Source organism: Geotrypetes seraphini, chromosome 3, assembly GCF_902459505.1.
Source record: "Geotrypetes seraphini chromosome 3, aGeoSer1.1, whole genome shotgun sequence".
NCBI lineage: Eukaryota > Metazoa > Chordata > Amphibia > Gymnophiona > Dermophiidae > Geotrypetes > Geotrypetes seraphini.
In genome coordinates this window covers 347,121,473-347,146,028 of record NC_047086.1, presented here as the reverse complement: position 1 = coordinate 347,146,028, position 24,556 = coordinate 347,121,473, and the positions used below count along the sequence as shown (strand labels likewise).

Below are 24,556 nucleotides of genomic sequence, written 5' to 3'. Positions count from 1 at the left end.
ATTGCTTTTACCGCTATAAAAAGCAGCAATTACTTCTGACAATGTTGATTTTTTTTTGAAGTCAGTTTATTTAAACTAACAATAAAATAAAATATAAACAAATAACAGTGAACAGAAATAAGAAATGCATTCATCACCGGAAAGAATTAGAATAGACATTAGGTCATGTGACTGTAGGGTCGACCATTTCTTGTTAAAAGAAATGAGAGTTGGATTTTTTTGGCAATATAAAGCTCTTATCTGTAGAGCAAACAAATCTGGATCCACCATCTGGCATAAATAACTTGTGAGAGATCCTTCCAAGATCCACAAATGATTTTTAATGCAGCAATGAGAAAAGAATCAAACAGTACAGCATCAAAATCATTTAAAGCAGAATTGAAAGAGGCACTTTACAGGACAAGAGTTGCATAAGAAAACTGTGTCAAAACTGAACTGGAAACCCCAAAACAAACTCAGCAAGTACTTAATTTTGTACTAAACACAATTGGTGGCTCCCACGTTGAGCTTAGCCGCCCTCAAAATGAACATCTCCCTTGCTGTAGCTGGTGGGACATTTTGTTTTTCCATCATCTTGGTCCCAGTTTCTGCTTTTGTCTATCTTCTACTAATTCTCTTTCCAGGCTTTGGGAACCCCGGTTCCATCCCCATGGGAGTTACATGAGCCTGGTGGGGGGTTCCCTGTGGGAGCCCCATAGATCTGGAGGGGGAGATCCCTGCAGGGTTCCTGCGGGACCCGTGGGTTTTCCGCAATCCCATTCCCATGCAGCCCTCTAGTCTGGAGGACCCATTGAGTCTGAAGCACGCACCCTCCAAAGACACTGGCTGGTACAAAACTGGCTGGTGAAGAGCAAATTCATCCAATGGCTATAGTGGATACTAAGCCTTAACTAACTTCATTTTTTCAAGAACATCGTCATAGTCTCTACAACCAAAAATGCTGTAGACTCTACATTGTACAGAATACTTAGGCTGAGGAGTAACTCCAATCACCACATTCTGTGCCAAAGCACTAAAGTTCCAGCAGTGGTTCCCAAACCCTGTCCTGGGGGACCCCCAGCCAGTCGGGTTTTCAAGATATCCCTAATGAATATGCATGAGAGAGATTTGCATACCTGTCGCTTCCATTATATGCAAATCTCTCTCATGCATATTCATTAGGGATATCTTGAAAACCCGACTGGCTGGGGGTCCCCCAGGACAGGGTTTGGGAACCACTGGTTCCAGAAAGGTTGTTTTAAGCTAGGCTTGCTTTGAATATATAAAGGGATGGGACTTGATATACCACCTTTCCGTGGCTACAATCAAGACAGTTCTTATTTTGCACTTGAGGTAGTGGAGGGTTAAAATGAATCGCCCAGAGTCACAAACAGCTGCAGTGGGAATTGAACCCACTGCACTAACCACTAAGCTGTTGGTCCGAAGCTACTTATTAAAATCAACACCGCATGTGCCATTTTATTTTTAAATTTAGGTCACACCTTTCTAGTGGTAGTTCAAGGTGAGTTACTTGCAGGTTTAGTGGGTATTTCCCTGTCCAGAAAAAGCTTATAATCTAAAATTTGTACTTGAGGGCAATGGAGGGTTAAGAAAGTAGCCCAAGGTTATAAGGAGTGTTAGTTGGATTGGAAGCCTAGTCTTTCTTGGTTTCAACCCTCTGCTCTAACTGGCAGGCTGAAAAAGCAGACAGGCAGGTGTGCAAGGGCCAGATAGGCAGAAAAACAAACTAGAGCAGACAGAAATCAGATGACAAAGGTCCAGAAGATGATCTCAGTAGCAACAGACTATGTTTGAGAGGGAGGGAGGGAGATATTTTCACCAGACTGGGTTCAAGTGGTTCTTTTAAAACCATATTTACCCCTTAGAGCAGGGGTAGGGAACTCCGGTCCTACAGAGCCGTATTCCAGTCGGGTTTTCAGGATTTCCCCAATGAATATGCATGAGATCTATTTGCATGCACTGCTTTCAATGCATATTCATTGGGGAAATCCTGAAAACCCGACTGGAATACAGCTCTCAAGGACCAGAGTTCCCTACCCCTGCCTTAGACCAGTGATTCCCAACCCTGTCCTGGAGGAACACCAGGCCAATCGGGTTTTCAGGCTAGCCCTAATGAATATGCATGAGAGAGATTTGCATATGATGGAAGTGATAGGCATGCAAATTTGCTTCATGCATATTCATTAGGGCTAGCCTGAAAACCCGATTGGCCTGGTGTTCCTCCAGGACAGGGTTGGGAATCACTGCCTTAGAGAATCCCTTTTTTAAACATAATTGTCCCTTAAGAGAGTCGAGCGCATAAACTTTTGTCGTCTGCTCGTTTTTTCTGCCTAGCCAGCAGACTGCCGGAAATCTAGAACTGGCCTATTATAATTCTATTGAAACTGGGTAAGTTAGAAGCTTTTGCAATAATTACATAGCATAGCTATTAAAACATACCCAGTTCCAAGAGGACATTATCATTGTTTCCACTGGGTCTTCCTGATTTTCTCCCAGTTTCCCAAAGTTCGAGAAGTTCTCCTCCAGAAGATGGCGCTCTCGAGCAGACCCACAGAGAACAATCCGCGTTCGCCGCAGCTGCTACTCCTCGCTTGGCCCACGTTGGTCGAGTTCTTCTCCAAGGGCAGCGGGGCTGAAGAGCGAGCCGGTCCGCGTCCGGTAGGGGGCGCTGGCCCGACACTTAGGCAAGAAGAGGCGGCGGGGACGCCTGGCAAAAAGCAGCCGGGGCTGCCGCCGCCGCTGCTGCTGCAGGAGCCGGAACCATGAGGAGCGCAGCCCGGGCGGCAAGGCGAGCGGCACCTCGCACCCAGCCCTGACCGGCCTCCGCTCTGGACTGCGGGAAAATGACCATGGCCGGGGGAAGGAGGGGGCTCGTCGCCCCGCAGAATACGTTCTTGGAAAACATTGTCCGGAGATCTAATGGTAAGGCAATGACACATTGATTGATTCATTTTTTTTTTTACCCGTTTAAAGCAGAAAATGTGGGTTGATATGTTCTTAAAAAGCAAGTTGTGTGAAATAATGCAGCGGAGGAGGGGTGTTTTTTTCTTTCTTTTTTTTTTTTTTTAAACCACATTGTAATTTACATGTCAGAGGATTTCTAGCGGAATTTATGCTTTTAAGTTCTAAGAAGTCCGTTTTATAAAAATGGTAGATGTACTGTCAAAAGTAGTCGGAGGTGATACGTTTTGCAGCATTTTTATTATCATTTCTTTTGGAGGAAAAGTAGCTCTTCTGTATCTTTTTTTAAAATCTATATCTATATATCTAAGAATGTGCAGCATTACAAAGGCTCGAGCCTTCTTCCCGTGGACGCAGCGTTTGTACATTCTCTCTTGAGAACGTTTCCGGATGGTGAACCTGCCCAGCTGATCCCCTTTCCCAAGTTGGGTCTCTACCTGCCGGGACAGCAGCCACGAACGCGAGATCCCTATGCCTGCAGCGTGGCACTCTTCCCTCCCCCTCCCGTCCTGACGGCGCGGCAGCTGCAGCTATTGGTAACTGCAGCCTGCAGTCTTCCTCCGTCCAGGATAAGGAGCGGCGTCCGCCGGTAGCTCCCCACCAGCTCCTGCCGGCCTTTCACTTCTGCCTCGCTTCCTCCTCCAGCCCGGCTCATTGGGGCCAGAAAATGGGGACTCCTCCCCTCCCCCCTCAGTCCCAATTCCTCCTGTCCAGCAGATGAAGGTGCTTGGAATAGTTGGGTTTGGGGTTTTTTGTTGTTTTTTTTTTGTTTTTTTTTTGCATTCTTATGACAGACAGCTGTGGCTGATGCTCCTAGAATAGCTGAACAGCCCTGGACTCAGTATGGGTGGTTGCTTCTTATTTGTGTCTGCATAACAAAAAGAACTTGAGAAGAAACAATTCTGCTTTTCCAACTGTGTAAAACACAGAAGAGCTGTGACACGTTGGGGATGTTTTTATTTGCCTATTGGCAATCTTCAAACGCATATGGTGAAAGAAATCCCGTGAAAGTACTAACTGCTCTTTTTTGGGCTAACCTTGAGTGCAGAGCCTGGTACATTTCTATGTACTGTACTCAATTTACATCTGCATAAAGAGACAGAGACTAAGGGCTCCATTTATCAAGCTGCGGTAGGGGGGGTTTAACGCACGTAATACCAAGCGTTAAACCGCCTGCATTGAGCAGGCGTTAGTTTTTGTTAGCCGGCCGCGGGGGTTAGCCCGTGATGAAATGTCCGACGCGCTAACCCCGCTAGCGGGGGTTGATAAAAGCAGCCCTAAGTTTTGCTAGCTGTGCACCATGAGTTTCATAATATCAATGTGTGTAGGTTTATAGGGATACAAGTTTGATTTGCTGCTTTTTTTACCATTTTAACCTACTGTTAAAAAGTGATCGTCAAATTCTATCAGTGTTATATATGAAAAAACATTGCGGATGTTTCTACAGATTTGGAAAATATTATTTCCAAACAGTGAAGCTGTTGCTGGAATATCCTACGTATTTACTCTTGGGCAAATGGAATAATAAAGGCAGAATTATAGATGGTTTATATTTTCTATGCGCCAGCTCTAACAGTGTTTAAATCAAGGAGCAATTTCCTTTGCCTTATTCATGTAATTAGAAATAAGTATGCAAACAATCTATCTTCTAATGATACTCAACGTTTCTTGGTATTAATTATTTAAAAATCCTGTGAAGATTTTGCTAGATTCATAAATAATTGTATCAAAAGAAGCAGATATTTCAGACTGACTATTAGCTGACTGCTTTTGCCACTGAATGCTATGTCTGGTTTTCAGGATATTCACACGGAATTTTCATCAGCTATATCTGCATACGTTTGGCTTAAATCTCAGCTAATTAGTGCATTTTGGTTCTCTTAAAAGCTGGGTCTGTGTGGGGTTCTAGGGACTGGAGTTGCCTAGTCTATTCCTATCTGAAAGTGGTGTCTTGTTCTTCCATTTGGATGAACACTATGGCCCAAATTCACTGAGCAAACCGATCGTGTACCAATTGGTTTGCTACCCCTTAGCGACCCCGGCCCGAGTCACTTACCTCTCTTCCGACCATCCTCTGATCCGCGCATGCAACGGCATGCAAAATAGGCAGGGACGTGATTCACTAAAGAAAACCCTGCAACACCAACTGGGATGGCCGATCAAAAAAAAGTGACTGCTGAGGACCAGTTGCTGAAGCCCTTTCCGGCTGCCCTGCCTTCTGCCGCCCTGCTTTCTGCCCTTTCAGCCCCTATCCTGCAGTCCCGACTCTCCCACCCTTCCCGCACTGCATGCCCGTGGTTTTAACTCGCGGGCTTAAGCGGGTTAAAACCACAGGCTCCCAAAAGTTCCTCGATCGCCTATTATTTTTTTAATAGGCGATTGAGGAACTTTTGGGAGCCGTGGTTTTAACCCGCTTAAGCCTGCGGGTTAAAGCCACGGGCTTGCAGTGCGGGGAAGGGTGGGAGAGTCGGGGCAGGTAGGGTGTTCGGGTTCAGGGCTGGAAGTTAGGCATGTTCGGGGCAGGCAGCACTTAGGTTCCCTGGTTGCGCTCAGTGTTAGAAAAATAGAACAAGAAACCCCCCCCCCCCCCAAAAAAAAAAAACTCCGACGGCCCAGAGGTCCCGCACACGCTCAGACCATCTACATGCACAGGGATCACCCTCATCTGCATGTTAGAATTTGCAGAATTCGTCGGACCTGCCCGGATCGGGCCCGATCGGGCAGGTTAGTGAATCCTGGCTTATGACCAAGCAACTTGACTGCTGACAGGGCTGGCGTTGGAGGCATGCAAACAGAGAAATTGCCACAGGGGGCAGTAAGCCTGCTCAAAGCTGAAGAAGATGCAGCCTACCGGGGTGTTTTGGGGCCCCCTCCCAAATTTCTGCCCCCCTGCATATATAACATCATCCCTTATTGCCAAGACTGTTGGATATCTTAAGTATAAACTATAGGAATAATCTCTTATACACTAGTATTATGTACCATCCTTTATATAACTACAGTAGTGATGAAAGATTTAAAGATAAGTATATTTACAGTATAGCAATTCAAAGGTAATTTACAACAGGCTGCAGGAACATGTATGTTGCTTCCATTTTATTAATGGAAGCATGCACACCTAGGCCCTGACCTAACTTAATTTTCTTAATTGGCTTAACTGGCACCATTGAAAGCACCATCGAAAAAAAAAAAAATTAAAAAAGATTAAAAAAATTAATTAGCTGGTAAGTCGCCTAACTTTGTGTGGTTAGGGTGAATTCGGAGCAGATTTTAGGCTTGTTTTGACATAGGTGTACTTATATATGGCATGACAGCCTTAGCCTAAATGGCAGAATACCTAAAGATTCGTAAGAATGCTTAGGTGCTGCTAGACCAGGGATCTCAAAGTCCCTCCTTGAGGGCCGCAATCCAGTCGGGTTTTCAGGATTTCCCCAATGAATATGCATTGAAAGCAGAGCATGCACATAGATCTCATGCATATTCATTGGGGAAATCCTGAAAAACCGACTGGATTACGGCCCTCAAGGAGGGACTTTGAGACCCCTGCGCTAGACACAATCCTATAAACGGTGCCTAGTGGATGATTGACAATCACGCCTAAAGGCGTCTATGAATTAGGCACCATTTGTAGAATCAGGGCCCTACTGTAGATGACTTTAGAGCAGGGAAGGACAACCTTCACATGCGGAGAACTGCATGAATGTCGGAACTATTCCTAGCAGGCTACAACGTTATGTAACGTTGGGACTGGAAATGCACAGAGCTCCATAGACCTTCTGTACTAAATAAAAAGTAAAAAAATTTAGCTAAAAATGATGGAAGCAAACTGCTAGAGTGGCTATTCCGAAAACATCTGGGAAATATAGTATTTTAAAACTGCTCAAACTCTGGTTAATGTTATTTTCTGTGTATACTTCCCATGGTCTCATGCATTGCATAAAGTTCAGTGGCAGACTGCTGTAGAAAATGGCCTTCATGAAAAAATGAAAATATGCATAAACAATCCCGTGTTCCAAAACCACTAGAAAAGGTGTAATATTAATCTTATAACGGTGTTATAACATATGCTCAGAGACACGGAGCCCTCCTAGGGACATATCCTGGTTGAAGGACTCACCTTCCAATTACCGCATATGTGTAATACTCCAATCCAATCCTTGGTTTTATATACCGATTCATCCCTCCAATAGGGCTCGCCTCGGTTAACAAAAATATTCATAGAACATGGAAAGATGTTAGATAAGACCTCATACCTCTATAATCATTAGTTTAATGTAGAGGAATGAATCAGAAATTTCTGAAATAGATAGGTTTTCAACACTTTCCGAAAGATTGATAAGTAAGAAAGTAGTCTAACTTCTGAAGGGAGTTCATTCCAAATTTTTGCAAACAAAAAAAAATAAAAGATTGACAAAAGTTGCCCATAGTTTTGATTCCCTTAACAGTAGAAAAGGCAAATATTGTTTCTTATTTTTAAGACATTAGCATCTAATGAACCACAGTTCATTTCCAAATTACTGATTCCTTATAAACCAAAACGCTCCCTGCGATCTTCTGAACAAAATCTCCTTTCGGTACCATCATTAAAGATTATTGGGACCAGAAGATTAGATATTTTCACAGTTATGGGCCCTCAATGGTGGAATACTCTGCCTCAGTATATTCGATCGGAACCAGATATTGTAAAATTTAAAACACTTTTAAAGACCTATTTATTTAAAGATGCCTATGATTTTTAGAATCAGTTTTTTTTCAACTAATTTAAAATTTATTTCTTACATGGTGCTTTGGTTTTATAACTCCCTTCCTATTGTTTTTTCCCTTTTTAACTAAACCCTAATATTGTAACTTTTATCCCTATTCCTCAAACTCATGTATGTATTGTTTTAAATTTGAAATTTGAATTTATTATGTTAGTTTCTTCTATCTAAATTGTAATATGTACATCGCCTAGAATTTGTAATAGGCGATTCATCAAAAATTGAATAAACTTGAAACTTGAAACTTGCAAGTTTATATTTCTGAGTTCTCCTAAAATTAAATGATCAAAAATAATAAATGTCTAACCGAAGTATTCATGAGTGTGTTATCCACTTTTCACAAAGATTCAAAAACAGGTAACTTATCTCAAAGGGTCTGAAGGGTCCTGATGCGGTCCACGTTTCCCTCTCTTCTTGTACATTCATGCACATCTGTCAGTGAGCTGGTTTCAAAAACGCTTCCTCTCGGCTTCAGACCCTTTGAGATAAGTTACCTGTTTTTGAATCTTTGTCAAAAGTGGATAGCACACTCATGAATACCATCTGTTAGACTTTTATTATTTTTGATCACAAGTATTACGCATATGTGGTGATTGGAAGGTGAGTCCTTCAAGCAGGATAAGTCCCTAGGAGGGCTCCATGTTTCTGAGCTTATGTTATAACACCATTATAAGACTGACATTACACCTTTTCTAGTGGTTTTGGAACACGGGATTGTTTATGCATATTTTCAGTTTTTCATTGTTTTGTGTTCAATTCATGAAAAAATGCTCTGAGGCAGGAACAGTTTTGTGATATTTGTGCCATTTATAAGTGGTGCAAATGATTGCACTTTATAAAATACACGCATAAGAGCCAGACTCACACTCTGCTTTGTCCATCTCCTTCCCCAGGGGCACCTAGACTTACGAGTGCCACATAAAAGCAATCACTGCTAGGTTTATATTCAAAAGCACATATCATTTTAGTGGTGGCTGCTAAGTGTAAGTGTCCCATCTGTGAATTTTCAGCAGCATTATCCCTATAACTTTATAAACTTGTGTGCACAATTTTACACTTAGCAGCACAAGGTTGTTCACACTAGTTATAGAATACTATTGGCTATAATTGGTGTTAATTGACTAGCGGGGACAACAAAAACAAGAGGTCATTCAGAAAAACTGAGAGGAGACAGATTCAAAACGAATTCAAGGAAGTTCTTCTTCACTCAGAGGATGGAAGATACCTGGAACGCACTTCCAGGAGAGGTGAAAGGACAGAGTACAATACTGGGGTTCAAAAAGGGACTGGATGACTTCCTGGAAGAGAAGGGGATTGCAGGGTACAGATAGAGGGTTACTTTACAGGGTATTAAATGAATAGGGTATGAACGTTTTAGGTTAGGAGCACTTACAGGTCATGGACCTGGGGGGCCGGGCACGATGGACCCCTGGTCTGACCTGGCAGGGGCAATGCTTATGTTTTTATGTTCTTACTTATTGGTAGTAACATGCATAATTGCCCTGCGTGTGCCAAATCCAAAGTGTGTAACCTTAAAATTCATCAGCAACTTAACATCTGTACCGGTTCAACAGTCCACGTGTCAATCCTTATGGTTGAACTCCAAGATTCTAATTGGCGAGTCTAAGATCCTCTGGAAGAATTGGCTGCAGGCAGGCATACGTACATTAGATGATGTATTATTAAACGGGACAATGCTTGAGTTTTCACGACTGCAACAATCATTTGGCATTACAAAGTCTCTAGCATATAAGTGGTTGCAGTTGAAGCAGGCCATTCACAAAGGGTTTCTTGATTGGAGAAATTTAAAGAATCAGTATAGCTTGCCGGGCCTGTGCTTCCAGACAGATTTCCTAGAACATCAGGCCGCCCAGTGGAATAAATTAATATCTGAATTTTTGAATAAGAAACCAAAAACCAGTCTTAGAGACATTTGGAGCATTGAGATAAAGCAGCAGATTTCTGCGTCTCAATGGCCACGAATTTGGACTTGGAGGATGAGATGTATGGTGTCAGCGTCTATGAGACAAACATGGATTTTTTTGTTGCATAGAAGTTTTTGGACCCCTATTAGATTACAAAAGCTAGATAGTTCAAAATCTAATAGATGCTAGCGCTGTCATCTTGACATAGGGACACTGTTGTTCTATTGTACTCAATTTTTGGAAGTCTATATGGGGACATATTAATTTGATTCTGGAGACTGCGGTTCCGCTGTCGTATGAAGCGGTAATCTGTGGGATGTTGTTATCTCCTACTCCGCCAATAGATAGACATAAGAGCAGATTACTTGGTATAATGACCGGGGTAGCTATGCAAATGGTCACTAAAAATTGGAAGAATTTTGACCAATTAAATTTCAGTTTTTGGTGGAATTCATTATGCTTGTATTATAAATACAAGAAAATGAATTCTGAACTAATGGGTAATAACAAGTTGTTTAATCTGACATTGGGGGGTCCATTAACCAATTTTATTAATTTTAATTAAATGGTTTATTCCCCTATTACTGGTTTGATTTGCATATCCAGGGAAGGGGAGTGGGGAACTTATATTAGGATTTGGGAGGGAGGGAGGGATCTTATATTAGGATTTGGGAGGGAGGGAGGGATCTTATATTAGGATTTGTTTATTAACTACATGTATGTACTGGTGTAAGGTTTTATTGAATACATTTTAATCAGGGTGGGTGGGAGGGGGGAGGTGAAAATGGTTTCTCATGTACTTATTGATAGATGTAAGTGCTGTTTTTCAAACTACTTGTACGTATTCCTTTATGCACTGTTTTTGGACTGAAAAATGAATAAAGACATTAAAAAAACCAAAGGGCTCCTTTTACTAAGCTGTGATAGCGTTTATAGCACGTGCAAAATTTTAACGCGTGCTAAACCCATGCTACGTGGCTAGAACTAACGCCTGCTCAATGCAATTCTGCACGCACTAAGCGCATACTAAAACCACTATCGCAGCTTAGTAAAACCTGGGACAGGCAAGGGTGTGCACCTAACTACCAACAGTTAAGTGTGAGCATTTACACCATCCACTGTGCTACCATAACTGCTTGTGCCCAAAGTTAGGTGCTTGACCCACTGGCCTAGAGAGGGTGGGGGGGCCCCCCTCTTCTCCAACCCCCTTGCTCCTTCCACCTCCCCCTGCTGTGCACACATACCCTCCCCTTCCCTCCTCCCCTACCTGTTTAGTTTCCCTGGCGCGAGTGGCATGTCCAACTTCCTGCCCGCTCCGGCATCGACTCTCCTCCCGACGTCACTTCCTAGTCACTGGACCTGGAAGTAACGTCGGAAGGGAGCGTTGAGGCCAGCACAAGCTGTTCGCGCTGGCGAAGAGCTAGAGGTACGGAGGAGGGGGAAGTGAAGGCACGCGTGTGGTGGGTGAGGAGTGGGGGATGGCATAGAGGAGGAGAGGTGCCGGCGCCCCCCACTTTACTATGTCACTGGCCTGACCAGTGGGGGGGGAGGGAGCAGATTGCCCCAGGCACTATTTTCACAGGGGGTACTGGCGCCTCTCCTCCTCTCCGCCCCCTGCGTACCTCTTTAAATGTTCACTGGCATGAGCAGCATCTTGCCCTTGCTGCTTGTGCTGGCCTCAGCTCCCTTCTGGACCAGGACGTGACGTCAGCAGGTAGAAAATGCTGCTCGCGCCAGTGAACATTTCATGAGGTATGTGTGGGGGAGGAGGGGTGGTGGAGAGGCGCTAAAGCACCAACCTCTCTTGCTACGCCACTGCGCCTGACTGCTAGTATTCTATAATGGCAACTGTACCCACAGTTGCTGATATAGGAGAATTAAGAACATAAGAACATAAGAAGTTGCCTCCACTGGTTCAGACCAGAGGTCCATCGCGCCCGGCGGTCCGCTCCCGCAGCGGCCCATCAGGTCTATGACATGTGAAGTGGTTCCTGACCATTTCTATAACCTACCTCTACTTCTATCTGTACCCCTTAATCCCCTTATCCTTTAGGAACCTATCTAAACCTTCCTTGAACCCCGGTAATGTGCTCTGGCCTATCACAACCTCCGGAAGCGCGTTCCATGTGTCAACCACCCTCTGGGTAAAAAGAACTTCCTCACATTTGTTCTAAACCTGTCCCCTCTCAGTTTCTCTGAGTGACCCCTTGTACTTGTGGTTCCCCACAGTCTGAAGAATCTGTCCCTGTCTACCTTCTCTATGCCCTTCAGGATTTTGAAGGTTTCTACCATGTCTCCTCTAAGTCTCCGCTTTTCCAGGGAGAATAGCCCCAGCATTTCCAACCTGTCAGCGTATGAAAAGTTTTCCATACCTTTTATCATAGTAATAGAATTTATGCTTGGCATCCATCATCCCAGTGTTCTCCTTATCACTGCATATCACTGTTATCAGGGCAGCTCTATAAGAGGATTTTGTATTTAAACAAACAGAGCTTATGATTTTGTTGCCCCAAAACTTTGGAACACTTTTCCCCCTTACCTCCATTTAGAAGCAACCGTTTCCAAATTTTTGGTTTTATTGAAATCCTGTTTTAATTTCCAGGCCTGTTTTGAGCTCACGAGACACGTGAAATGTTTTGATTTAGTTTGGTGTGGATCTGTCCTATCCATAAAGGTGTATGCCAGGGGTATAGCCAGCCCTCCGATTATGGGGAGACTGGGGAGAGACACATTCTTCCTTCCTCCTTTTCTCTCTCCTCCCCATACCTTTATTGGCAGGGATCCTGAAGCCCTGCTAGCCAAAGAACTACAGTTCCCAAGTAGCACCCTTCCTCTTTGCGCTGCTTATTTTACTGTCAAACAATTTTTTATTGATGTAACAAAAGAACAGCCAAGAAATAAAGCAGTACCGGTAATACACTTTCACATAGAACAACACATAGGAAAACAACCCGACCCCTACAAAAAAACAACCATCAGTGGACCAAATGAGCCTCCCATCCTATACCTCCCATTACCCACCAACACCCAAACATCTGAAGACTACACTAAACCATTCCAGGGTCCTGGACTCTTATGGACCCTGGAGAATATCCCTCATCTAGGAGACTCTTCATACAACAAAGAGAAAAGAAAAAAAAATACTAAAGTTTGTATTACAGATACAAAAGAATGTATGCAGAGCAAATGGGAAATAATATAATTTTTTTTAAAATATGGGGTCCATTAGAGACATTTGTTAACTTAAAGACTGACAAATTGATGAACCTTTAATTCCTTGATTATCTTTATACACATCCAGGGAGGGGAGGAGGGAGTAAAATATTTTATTTATTATCTGTTTAAAGATAAGTGCTGTTTATATGTTATTCTTCTGATTGTATACTTTGCACTTTGTACAAGTTGTGAAAATGAATAAAGATTAAAAAAAAAAAAAGAAAAAACTACTAAAGAACAATACTCCAAGAAAAAGGATCTCAGCAGCAACCCAAACAATCAAATCAAACCTTGATCCCCCCTCCCCTTCTCCAAAAATCCCCCACTAAAATGGAGGCAAGAAACACCAAGGCTGAGCCCAACAAGGAACCATAAAAGACCATTGTAGAACCCCCCCACCCCCACCCCTGACCCCGAGTGCGCTGATGCAGAAGTTGGTGGTGTGAAGTTTCTTTCTTTAAAATGGATATTTGGATATTTTATTGTAAACTACGTTGTCACACTCAATGGAAGATGCGGTATATTGAACGCAAAGAAACCATAAACCTTAAACCTATGTGGCACCTGTTCTATAATGCAAAGTAAGGGCCTCCTTCCCTTTAGAGAAAACTCGCATAACAGGTAAAATGTGTTTCTAAAATTTAAGCATGAGCGTTAACACCAGCCATAGAGATGTGCCTAAATGCTAGAAATCCATGCACTAGTGTAGTTAGGGGGGGGGGGGGTTAGGGGGGCAGTCTACCCTGGGCACCATGTTGGTAGGGGTGCCGGCACACCTCCTTCTCTCCTTCCCTCGCCATGCATGCGTCCCCCTTTCCTTTCCCTCATAAACCTAGTTGTTCACCGCTTCGAGCAACAGCTGCAACATGTTCCTCGCGACCGTGTCGGCTGTCCACTGACGTCGCTTCCGGGTGCCACGCATAGAATGTGACGTCAGAGGGAGAGCCGCCGGGGTCTTGAGGAGCACGTTGAAGTGGTTGCTCGTGGTCGTGAACAGCTGGCGGTACGGGGAAGGGGCGTAAGGGGGGGCGAGGGGGAAGTCTATCCTGGGTACCATGTTGGTGGGGGCGCTGGCGCACCTCCTCTACTCCACCTGCCTCTCCTCGCTGCAGGCGCGTCTCCCTTTCCCCCGTACCTCAATCGTGGAATTCTTATATTAGAGGAGAACCCGCTCTAGATAAGTTTAAAAGTTTTTTCAAAACGTTTTTTTTTTTTTAAAGATGCTTTCGAAAATTAAGTCACCAATCAAATTTATTTTTGTAGATCTTTTGTTTTTAAATATTTTTGCTCCTGCATTTAGCCCCTCCCTATTACGTTACACTTCATTGTTATCTTTTTCTCATAAATTTTGGAGTTCCACCCCCTCTCCCATTGTTATCTGTAAGTCTGTCTATTTTTGTTAACATATGCGTGAAAATGTTCCTGTTTGTTATCCCTTTTTATATTTGTAGTTCGCTTTGAAACTATGTTATAAGCGTTTTGCATCAAATTTTAATAAACGTGAAACGTATCTCTAGTTGTTCACCGCCGCGAGTGGCAACTTCAACGTGTTCCTCATGACTGCGTCAGCTCTTCCGCTGATGTCCCTTCTGGGTGCCGCACATAGGAAGTGACGTTAGAGGGAGAGCCACCGGCGTCTTGAGGAGCATATTGAAGTTGTTAGTTGCGGTGGTGAACAACTAGAGGTGTGGGGGAAGGGAAAGGGGGGGCATGCGCACTGCAGGGGGGATTGGGGAAGAAGCGGGGGAGGGGGGGGCAGAGATGAGGGCCGGGGAGGGGCACCTCTCACCCTCACTATGCTACTAGATACATGCATAGAAAAAAAACCAGAAGAGCAGAGGCGGACCAGACAAATTCCAGCTCAAGGGTTTTATTTAAAAAAGGACCCAACGCAGATTTGCATTTAAGTACAGAAGTGCCAGTCTCGGGAGTCAACAAGTATAGACAATGGTGTAGCAAGGGTGACCCGCGCCCGGGGTGGTGGCGCCCCTCTTCCACCCTCTCCCCAGCCCCCCCTGCTGCGCACGCACTCGTCCCCTTCCCCCACACCTTTTTAACTTCAGATTGCGCAGTGAAGAACTTGCTGCCCTTTTCGGCTTTGGAGCTCTGATGTCACTTCCTCCCAGAAGTGACATCAGAGAGCGCTCCGAAGCCAGCGTGAACAGTAAATTTTTTACTGCTCACGCCGAAGTTAAAAAGGTAGGGGGAAGGGGAAGGGGATGAGCGCATGCCCGCGGCAGGGGGAGGAATGGGAAGAGGGGCAGAGAGGAGGAGGGGTGCCGGCGACCTGAGGAAGACCGTGCCTGGGGTGGACCGCCTCCCTCACACCCTCCTTGCTAAGCCACTGAGTATAAATGTATACAATATTCACACAGCAACAAGAGCAGGCTGTATCCAAAATAGTGAGTCTGTTTAGCGTGCAGAGTCATTATTAACTGCACAGCAAGGATTGTTCTACACAGGGCAAAAAGCAGCAGGTCGGCAGAGATACATGGTGTAACTTATTTCTTAAGTTATACACATGTGAGGGCTCCACCCAGACTCCGCCCCTATGTACGTCCACCTGTAAAATATGTACACATTTACAGAATAACGCTTAAGTGGATTTACTGTAAATTTATATACCCCCTTCATGAACAGTATATATTGATCCGTCCTGTGTGTCTGTCATAATTAGATTGTAAGCTTTTTCAAGCAGGGTCTCGCTTGCGGGTTTAATGTACAGCACTGCATGCATCTGGTAGTGCTACAGAAATAATAATCTTTTATGCGCATGTTTGATGCAAAAATGTTATCACCTTATATATAGAATTAATCCCTCTAAATGTATAGTTCAGTGGTTATATGTATGTTTAGTGCTGCTGATTCTGAGAGCATTGAATATACATATATTTTTAAAACACTGCAGCTAGGGTTATGGGATTTAAATTGATCCATACATTTTGTGGCATCTTTTCATGCCCAAATGCACTGGGGCAATTTTACTGAATTCATATGTTTATAAAAGTCCTCCGTCGTGTAAGAACAGTGGAGTCAATATTCAGCATGGCTTAAGTGGGCAGGAAAGGCTCCTGGCAGCTCTGATGTTGCTATTTAGAGTCATTTAACCACTGACTATCCATGAAATTTGGGGATTGCATGGGTGGTCTGAGTCAGAGTCAGAGAGGAGCCAGTAGCTATGTGGGCACAGGTCATATTCAGTGCTAGTGCCTGTATAGCTAAGCAGCCAGATGGGGGATCAGAAGAGAAAACAGAACTTAAGTTCCTGTCTCCTTGACCCCTATCCCTACCTTGGGCATGCTCCCTTTTCTTGCCCTGTGAGGTCCAGGTTCAAAATCCCAACACGGTCCCCTAGTGGAAGCCTTGTGGTATTACTGTTAGGGGGTCTGTAAAGGCAAGAATTGGCTGGGATCTGCATAGATGCTAACAACTAACTTTTTGCTGAACGTACAGTATCTGAATATTCAAGTTTCAAGTTTTATTTAAAATTTGATTGATCGCTTAATCTTACTTCTAAGCGATGTACAAAAAAATAAAAGGTTTAAAAACATTCAGGGAGGTACAATATATGAGACGTCGACTTAACATACCAATACTTACCTTACCAATGGGGAAAGGAGGTAAGAAATACAATATAAAATGGAAAGAAACAAATATGGCATTGAATATCCAGGTCTGACGGAGCTGATGATTGTCAGCAATTGTAAAAACACGGAACACAGCTGGCTGAATATTGACTTGAGTGTTTATAGTATGCTCCCTTCTCTATACAGATCACAGCTAAATTAAACAATTTATACAGTTATTATACCATCTGCATGATATGTGACTATTTTGGAAGAGAAAAATCTAAACAACTCACTGATGATGACATCTCAGTATTATTAATTTGTGTGTATAAATATTTGTGTTACTTAAACGAAGAAATATTTACTAGATCCTTGATCTTTCTACAGAGTGTAGGAACAAGTGTGATTTTAGATTTACATGTGCATGAATAATAGGCTTTATTATTTATATATGGAAACCCTTTCATAACTTACGCGTTAACAGATACAGTAGTTTTGCTATGGCAATTTTAAGCCTCTCTCTTTGGCTCTGATAACAAATAGACTTCCCATACAATAATTCATTATACTCTGCAGGAGGACAGCTTAAAGTATCTCTAGTGTTCACTGCTGTAGAGCTATACTTCTTGTAACTGTACAGTATATTGTATTCTGTTACACCACAAAGAAAATAATCTTTCTTTAGTGTAGTGTCTCTCGAACTTTTTATAGCTCCGGCACAGTAAACGGAGCAAATGTTTTTTGCGGCACATTATAATTGAAATGATAAAATTGCAAAACCAACAAAAAAAATTAACCCCCCCCCCCCCCCGTTTACAAAACTACAGCAGAAGTTTTTAGTGCAGTCTGGCGCGCTAAATGCTCTGTGCTACTCCTGATGCTCATAGGGAGCAGCGTGGAGCATTCAGTACGTCAGCCTGCACTAAAAACTACTATTTCGGTTTTGTAAAAGGGGGTGGGGGGAGTGTAAATTTGAAACTTATTTATTTAAAGTACTTTAAGTTATGTATGAGTAATTGCAAGAACGGTGAAACTAAAGTAGATAGAATATAATTGCCCATCAATGTAATGGATGTGTTTGTCCTTGGGTTTTGGTCAGGTACTAGTGACCTGGATTGGCCACCATGAGAACGGGCTACTGGGCTTGATGGACCATTGGTCTGACCCAGTAAGGCTATTCTTATGTTCTTACGTGAGCCAAGTATAGGACAATCAAGCCATTGTAACATCATTGATGAGGTTGGTTCCGAGGCACTGTGGAATGAAGCATTATGACATCACAATACTAGTGACCTAGATTGGCCACCGTGAGAACGGGCTACTGGGCTTGATGGACCATTGGTCTGACCCAGTAAGGCTATTCTTATGTTCTTACGTGAGCCAAGTATAGGACAATCAAGCCATTGTAACATCATTGATGAGGTTGGTTCCGAGGCACTGTGGAATGAAGCATTATGACATCACAATCTGAGCTCTGGAATGTTGCTCCCATTGGGGTTCCAGAATCTTGTTATTCTTTGAGATGCTGGAATGTTGCTACTCCTTAGGTTTTGGCCAGGTACTAGTGACCTGGATTGGCTACCGTGAGAATGAGCTACTGGGCCTGATGGACCACTGGTCTGACCCAGTAAGGCTATGCTTATGTTCTTAAACTTGGCTTGATAGTCGACAATCAAACAAACATTTCATCATCCAGGGGGGTGGGGGGTTGGAGGGAGGGGAATAAATATTGATAGTGATATTTGGGTAACTTTATTCTTTAGTTGTATTGTATATTAGGATATATTATGAAATTATTATATGCAGGAAAATGAAATTATTGAATGATATTTATGTTACCTGTATAGATAATAGTGTAATATGTGGAATATCTTTTGTTCTTTTGTTCTTTCATTTGTATGACACTGTTTTTGATTAAAAACCAATAAAGAAAAAAAGCATTTCATCATCCACCACCTACAGTCGTTCTCTTTTTTGTTTTTTTCAATTTAATTTCTGTCAGAGCTGAAAATCTAAGTTCGCAAAGATAAGATCGAAATGGTAACAAAGCCTTGATTGCCTTGTTGCTCAAGTTAGGATAACTACCGCATAAAAAATAAAACTAAAATTACTTAACATTAGTTTTCAAGGACCAATCACATCAAAGAATGATCCTAGTCTGGGCAGTTGTATCCTTACGCACACAGGCGCTTATAACACTGACAGACTCGTGCTTATGCAACGTACAGGTAATCTATTCTAGTGTATACTTATGAAGGGAATTTTTAAAAATAAAGTAAAATTCTGGAATTTCTTGTGGCACACCCGGAATCTCTGGGGCACACCACTGTGCCATAGCACAAAGTTTGAGAGACACTGCTTTAGAGAGTTTGGCTCAATCATTCTAAGGGGGAACATTATCAATGCGGGCTACTGTTACGCTGGGTTATTTTAGCACAGGTCTCATTTTATGCAAACCCCCAGCACTCCCCCTCCTGGCCAGCTGGAAGAAAGGCAAGGACAGCTCAGAAAGGGAAACAGCTTCAGGAGAGGGGGAGGGGAGGAAAGTGCCAAACCAGGAAGTAGAAGAGCCGAGTTTAAGAGGTAGAGCCAGGATCAGAACCAGAGGTCCCAGAGTGAAGAAAGGACATGGAGGATCAGGTGAGAACTGTAACTTATTCCAAACTGAGGTAAGAACCTACTGAACTGAAGTTTTTTTTTTGCTTAGAAGCGGGGTTGCATGAACTGTGCTCCTGACTGGACGTGAAGGACTGACTAAACTAAACTGAGAGGGGCAGTGGTTTCTCTGAGGGGAGAACTGTGAGGAAAATAGACCCCCTAATTCTGTGTAAATAAAAGCGTGGAGGGGCATAATCGAAAGGGACTTCTAAGTCCATCTACGTCCATCTCGCAAGTTGTCCAAAGTTAAAAAGAGCCTAAGGCACATTTTCGAAAGATACGTCCAACTTTTTTCTACTTTCGAAAATTGTCTTAATTATACATCCTGCTGATCTGATCATCCAAGCCACTAAATTGTCTATCTTTATACCACATTTCCGTCCAACCTTCCGTCCAAGTCCAAAACACCTAGAACAAGCCCTGTTGGACGTGGGAGGGATCTGCAAAGTGATGGACTGCACACCCAGACATGCCACCTAAATAGTGGGGTACCTTACAGGGCACTGCTGTGAACTTCACAAAAAGGGTGCCATGGCTTCTCCTCACTACAGCTCCCTTATAGGTGATGGTGAGCCCCCAAAACCACCTCCAGAATCCCCTAGACCCACTTATCTACCACCCCAATAGCCCTTATGGCTGCAGGAGCCACTTATATGCCAGTACAAAACGGTTTTGGGGGTGTATAGGACAGTGCACATGTTTCAATATCAATGCAGTGATTACAGGGGCTTATGGGCATGGGTCCTCCTCTCTATGGGTTCTTAACCCACCCCAAGATGGCTTAAGCCGCCTCTGTGCTGGATGACTAGGCTTTCCTATGCCAGGTGGCCAGGTGATGATGGTCTGGAGGCTGAAATTTTAAAGTTGTGAAGAAAATTTTTATTGGGGGTGGGGGGGAGTTGGTGATCACTGGGGTAGTGTGTGGGGGTTTGTGTTATGTGTTTTCAGTGCTTGTCTGGTGAGTTTAGGTGGGTGTTTGTGACTTTGACCATGTTTTACATGGTCTAAGTCACAACGTCCAAGTTCCGTCTAGGCTCTATTGTTAAACTTTCAGTTATACATGCTGTACAACTAAGTCTAAGCCGGCCCACCTCCTGCCCAACTCCCGCCCTCGACACGCCTCCCAAAATGCCCCTTTTAGCTTTGGACATTGAGCGGCACTACGAAGCCCTAGGTCGTTTAGAAAAACGTCCAAAACCCGGTTTTATTATTGACGCTTGGACGTTTTTGAGAAATGTTCGTCCAAGTGCCGACTTAGGCCAGTTTTTGGACGTTTTTCTCTTTCGACTATGAGCCCCTTAGTCTCCTACCTCCCCAGACTGCTTGTTAATGTTTGTGTGACTCTTGTTTGGTTGATCAGACTATGGCTGTTATACGTCCATTGACTTAATGTAAGCTGCAAAAAATCTGGATATATGGCCCACTCTGTTCTGCCCTGGCCTCGCCCATTCCAGCCCCACCCAGTTCCACCTTTGGCTCTGCCCCATTCTGCCTCAGCCCCTCCCAGTTCAGCCTCCAGCCCCACCCCCCCAAACCTCCTCTCTTCTTCCCCAACAAGCTCTGGCCACGTATGTGGCTTCATCTGTGCATGTTCAGATGCCCTCCAGATGCGGCCGGAGCTCGTTGGGGCTTTCCAAAACCTGGGCAAACTGCCGGTTTTTGGAAAGGCCATCCCGGACCCCGGACAGTCCTCTAAAAAGAGATGTCTGGTAACTCTATTGTCACACCTAAACTTTGTTATGCCAAAGCAGCTTTTCGCTACTATTCTATAACAGGTTAGGTGCACCTTAAGCCCTTACAGAATTTGTGCTAAACTCGCTTCTTTATTGAGCCTATAATTAGACATCACTATTGAATTGTCCCCTCTAGGTTCAGCAGAGCTTTTAGTAAAATAATTGGTGCATAAACAGCATATAATGCTTTCCAAAACCATCCCAATCAAAAACTGACTTCAAAAGCACCAGATACTTAATGAAAATCACTGCAGAGGCACTTATAGAAACCCAACAGAACTTGTTTCACCAACGACCATGGCTTCTTCGGGAGTCCCATGAGAGTTGTCTTTGAAAATATTTTTCATGATCACGTTCTAGTGAGCTCCATTATATATGAGTTGACCAGTTTATACAGTCGCTAAAAAACTTTTGTGGAGGTTTTTCCGACCCGTGATAGATAGCGGAACCAATCTGCAGCAGGCAGTCTTAGCCTTGTTCATAAGTTTCCTGAGGTCTTTTCCTCTGTTTCATAGAGGGGATATGATAGAGACTTACAAGATCATGAAGGGCATAGAGAGTGGAGAGGGACAGATTCTTCAAACTTTTGAAAAATAAAAGAACAAGAGGGCATTCGGAAAAGTTGAAAGGGGACAGATTCAAAACGAATGTTAGGAAGTTCTTCTTTACCCAACGTGTGGTGGACACCTGGAATGCGCTTCCCGAGGGCGTAATAGGGCAGAGTATAGTACTGGGGTTCAAGAAAGGATTGGACAATTTCCTGCTGGAAAAGGGGATAGAGGGGTATAGATAGAGGATTACTACACAGGTCCAGGACTTGTTGGGCCGCCGCGTGTGCGGACTGCTGGGCACGATGGACCTTAGGTTGACCCAGCAGAGGCATTGCTTATGTTCTTATATTGATATACTTACTGGTTTTCAGATCTTTTACTTTGACTGTAGTCTGTTATGGATCTGGACATAGTATGTAAAATTGTCAATAACCCAATTCCTAGACCTCTTATGCAAATTAGACTTGTGAAGTACTATTTCTACTAATTTCTGCTACTAGACATACGCAGCACTGTACATCAAAACCCAGAAGAGACAATCACTGCTCAAAAGAACTTACAATCTAGTCAAGACAGACAAACTGGACAAGAACGTACATCAATACACTGTGCTCAGGTGGGGGAATTACAGAGGGAATGATAAGACAGATATTGGTGTTTAGAAGGTGGGTTGGAGTTTGGACTTGAAAGCATCTTCAAAGGAGGTTCAAAGAAGAGCGACCAAGGTGATAAAGGGGATGGAACTCCTCTCCTATAAGGAGAGACTAAAGAGGTTAGGGCTCTTCAGGTTTCAAGTTTATTTAAAATGTGATACAAATGCTTATAAAAACATTTCAAAGCGATGTACATTCTTAGCTTGGAAACGAGACGGCTGAGGGGAGATATGATCGAAGTCTACAAAATCCTGAGTGGTGTAGAATGGGTACAAGTGGATCGATTTTTTTTTTACTGCATCAAGATTTACAAAGACTAGGGGACACTCGATGAAGTTACAGAGTAATATTTTTAAAATCAATAGGAGGAAATATTTTTTTCACTCGGAGAATAGTTATGCTTTGGAAAGCGTTGCCAGAGGATGTGGTAAGAGGCAGACATGGGAGAAGCCACTGCTTGCCCTGGATTGGTTGCATGGAATACTGTTACTATTTGGGTTTTTGTATTTTGGATTGCAATGGTGTCTTCTCAGCAATGCACCCCTCTTCTGCCGATTCCAGCCATGTTGGTTTGTTTAAGCATTATAGCAGCAGCTCCAGAAACAAATCGGCGGTACTTCAGAACCAGTTTAAAACACAAGATAAGCACCGTTGTTTGTACTATGACATTTTAAATGAGTGTTGTGAAATCAATTTTGAAGAAATTAAGTTTGGCCTGCACCATTCTGTCAATTCCCTTCAGAAACAGCCTGTTTGGTACGGAATAATGAATTTTGGATGAAAATTTGGGCATGTATCGCTGTTTAAAAAAAATAATTTTCAAGTAATTTAATAAGGTAAAAAGTAATTTAATAAGGTAAAAAATTATTTAAATAGGTGAATTAAATAAAAGTAGGGAGGTGGTTAGTTGCCTGTGATGCCATTAGGAGTGTGTAAAGTTTTTACACAAGATAACCCTTAATTTGGGACACTGCTCCATAATCACCACTTCTGATGGCTTGAGTTGCATAGTTTAAAGGACTAGCCATACAGAGTTCTGTTCTGGAGAAAGTGGTTTTGTGTTATTTAGTTTGGACTACTTTTTGAACCACTAAATTTAGGTGCAGCCACAAAAATGTGGTATAAATGCCTGGTCAAACAACAAAGGAAAGAATCCAACCCAATCTGCAGTAAGTAGAGCACAAAGCAAAACAAAGAAAACTGCAGACAGGTGTACAAAGATGTAGGCTAAATTTATTAAACCAAAATCATGAATGCGATTAATGTTACCACCTTGAACCAAACCAAAGGACCCGACACGGTCCGTGTTTCGGTAAACACGCCTTCATCAGGGGTCCCAGGTGGATAAGGTATCAAATCAAACCGCAAACAAAAAACTTAGCCTACCACGGCGGAGTATTCCAAGAGATTGTCCCACTGCTGCTCGTATTTCTTTGGTAGGCTAAGTTTTTTTTTGTTTGCGGTTTGATTTGATACCTTATCCACCTGGGACCCCTGATGAAGGCGTGTTTACCGTAACACGGACCGTGTCGGGTCCTTTGGTTTGGTTCAAGATGGTAACATTAACCGCATTCATGATTTTGGTTTAATAAATTTAGCCTACATCTTTGTATAAATGCCTGGTCTACATTTAAGCACTGAGACTCTAATTCTGTAATTAGATGTGTAATTTAAAGGAACACCCACGATCTGCCCATTTCCTCACTCGCGTGTAAAATTTAGATGCAGATCCCACAACTAAATGTATACAGGCAACCCTTAATTGATTTGAATTAACACTAATAATTGCTTGTTAAAGTGCCAATTAACAGCACTGGTAACATCCCTTCTCTCAGAGTGAGCTCCATTTATCACTACCCTTTGTTGCCTTCCACTCAACCAGTTTCTAACTCAGTCCATCACTTTGGGACCCATACCAAGGCCACTCAGTTTATTTATTAGAAGCCTGTGTGGAACAGATCAAAATCTTTGTAATGTATTGTAATATGGTTCTTGAATCCCATCAACTTCCATGGTAAGTGGTTCATAAGAACATAAGAAGTTGCCTCCGCTGAGGCAGACCAGAGGTCCATCTTGCCCAGCGGTCCGCTCCCACGGCGGCCCATCAGGCCTAATTGCCTGAACAGTGTCCCAGTCTAATTTTGTAACTACCTCTAAACCTATCCCTATATCCTACCTCTAATCCTATCCCTATAATCTACCTCTACTCCTATCTGTACCCCTCATTCCCTTTGTTCTCCAGGTACCTATCCAATCCTTCTTTGAAGCCTTGTAGCGTGCTCCTGCTTATCACATCCTCCGGTAGCGCATTCCATGTATCCACCACCCTCTGGGTGAAAAAGAACTTCCTTGCGTTTGTTCTAAACCTACCCCCTTTCAATTTCTCTGAGTGCCCTCTTGTGCTTGTGGTTCCCCATAATTTGAAAAATCTGTCCCTGTCTACTCTTTCTATGCCCTTCATGATCTTGAAGGTTTCTATCATGTCTCCTCTAAGTCTCCGCTTCTCCAGGGAGAAAAGCCCCAGCTTTTT

General features: G+C 43.2%; 1 protein-coding gene across 5 annotated transcripts in view; it reads left to right on the top strand.

Moving 5' to 3' along the window:
* The first annotated feature begins 2,353 nt into the window (after positions 1-2,353).
* The window catches only part of KCNH1 (potassium voltage-gated channel subfamily H member 1), a 487,752-nt gene continuing 465,549 nt past the window's right edge, over positions 2,354-24,556 (top strand). For 2 of the 5 annotated variants that reach the window (XR_004538934.1, XR_004538933.1), the window contains exon 1: positions 2,363-2,922. Coding sequence is in view for 2 of the 5 variants with exons in the window: in XM_033939452.1 (XP_033795343.1) it covers positions 2,844-2,922 (79 nt within the window). In the remaining 3 variants the exon portion in view is untranslated. Of the gene's footprint in view, positions 2,923-24,556 lie in introns of all 5 variants that reach the window. The other 3 variants (XM_033939452.1, XM_033939451.1, XM_033939450.1) reach the window with 3 other exon arrangements.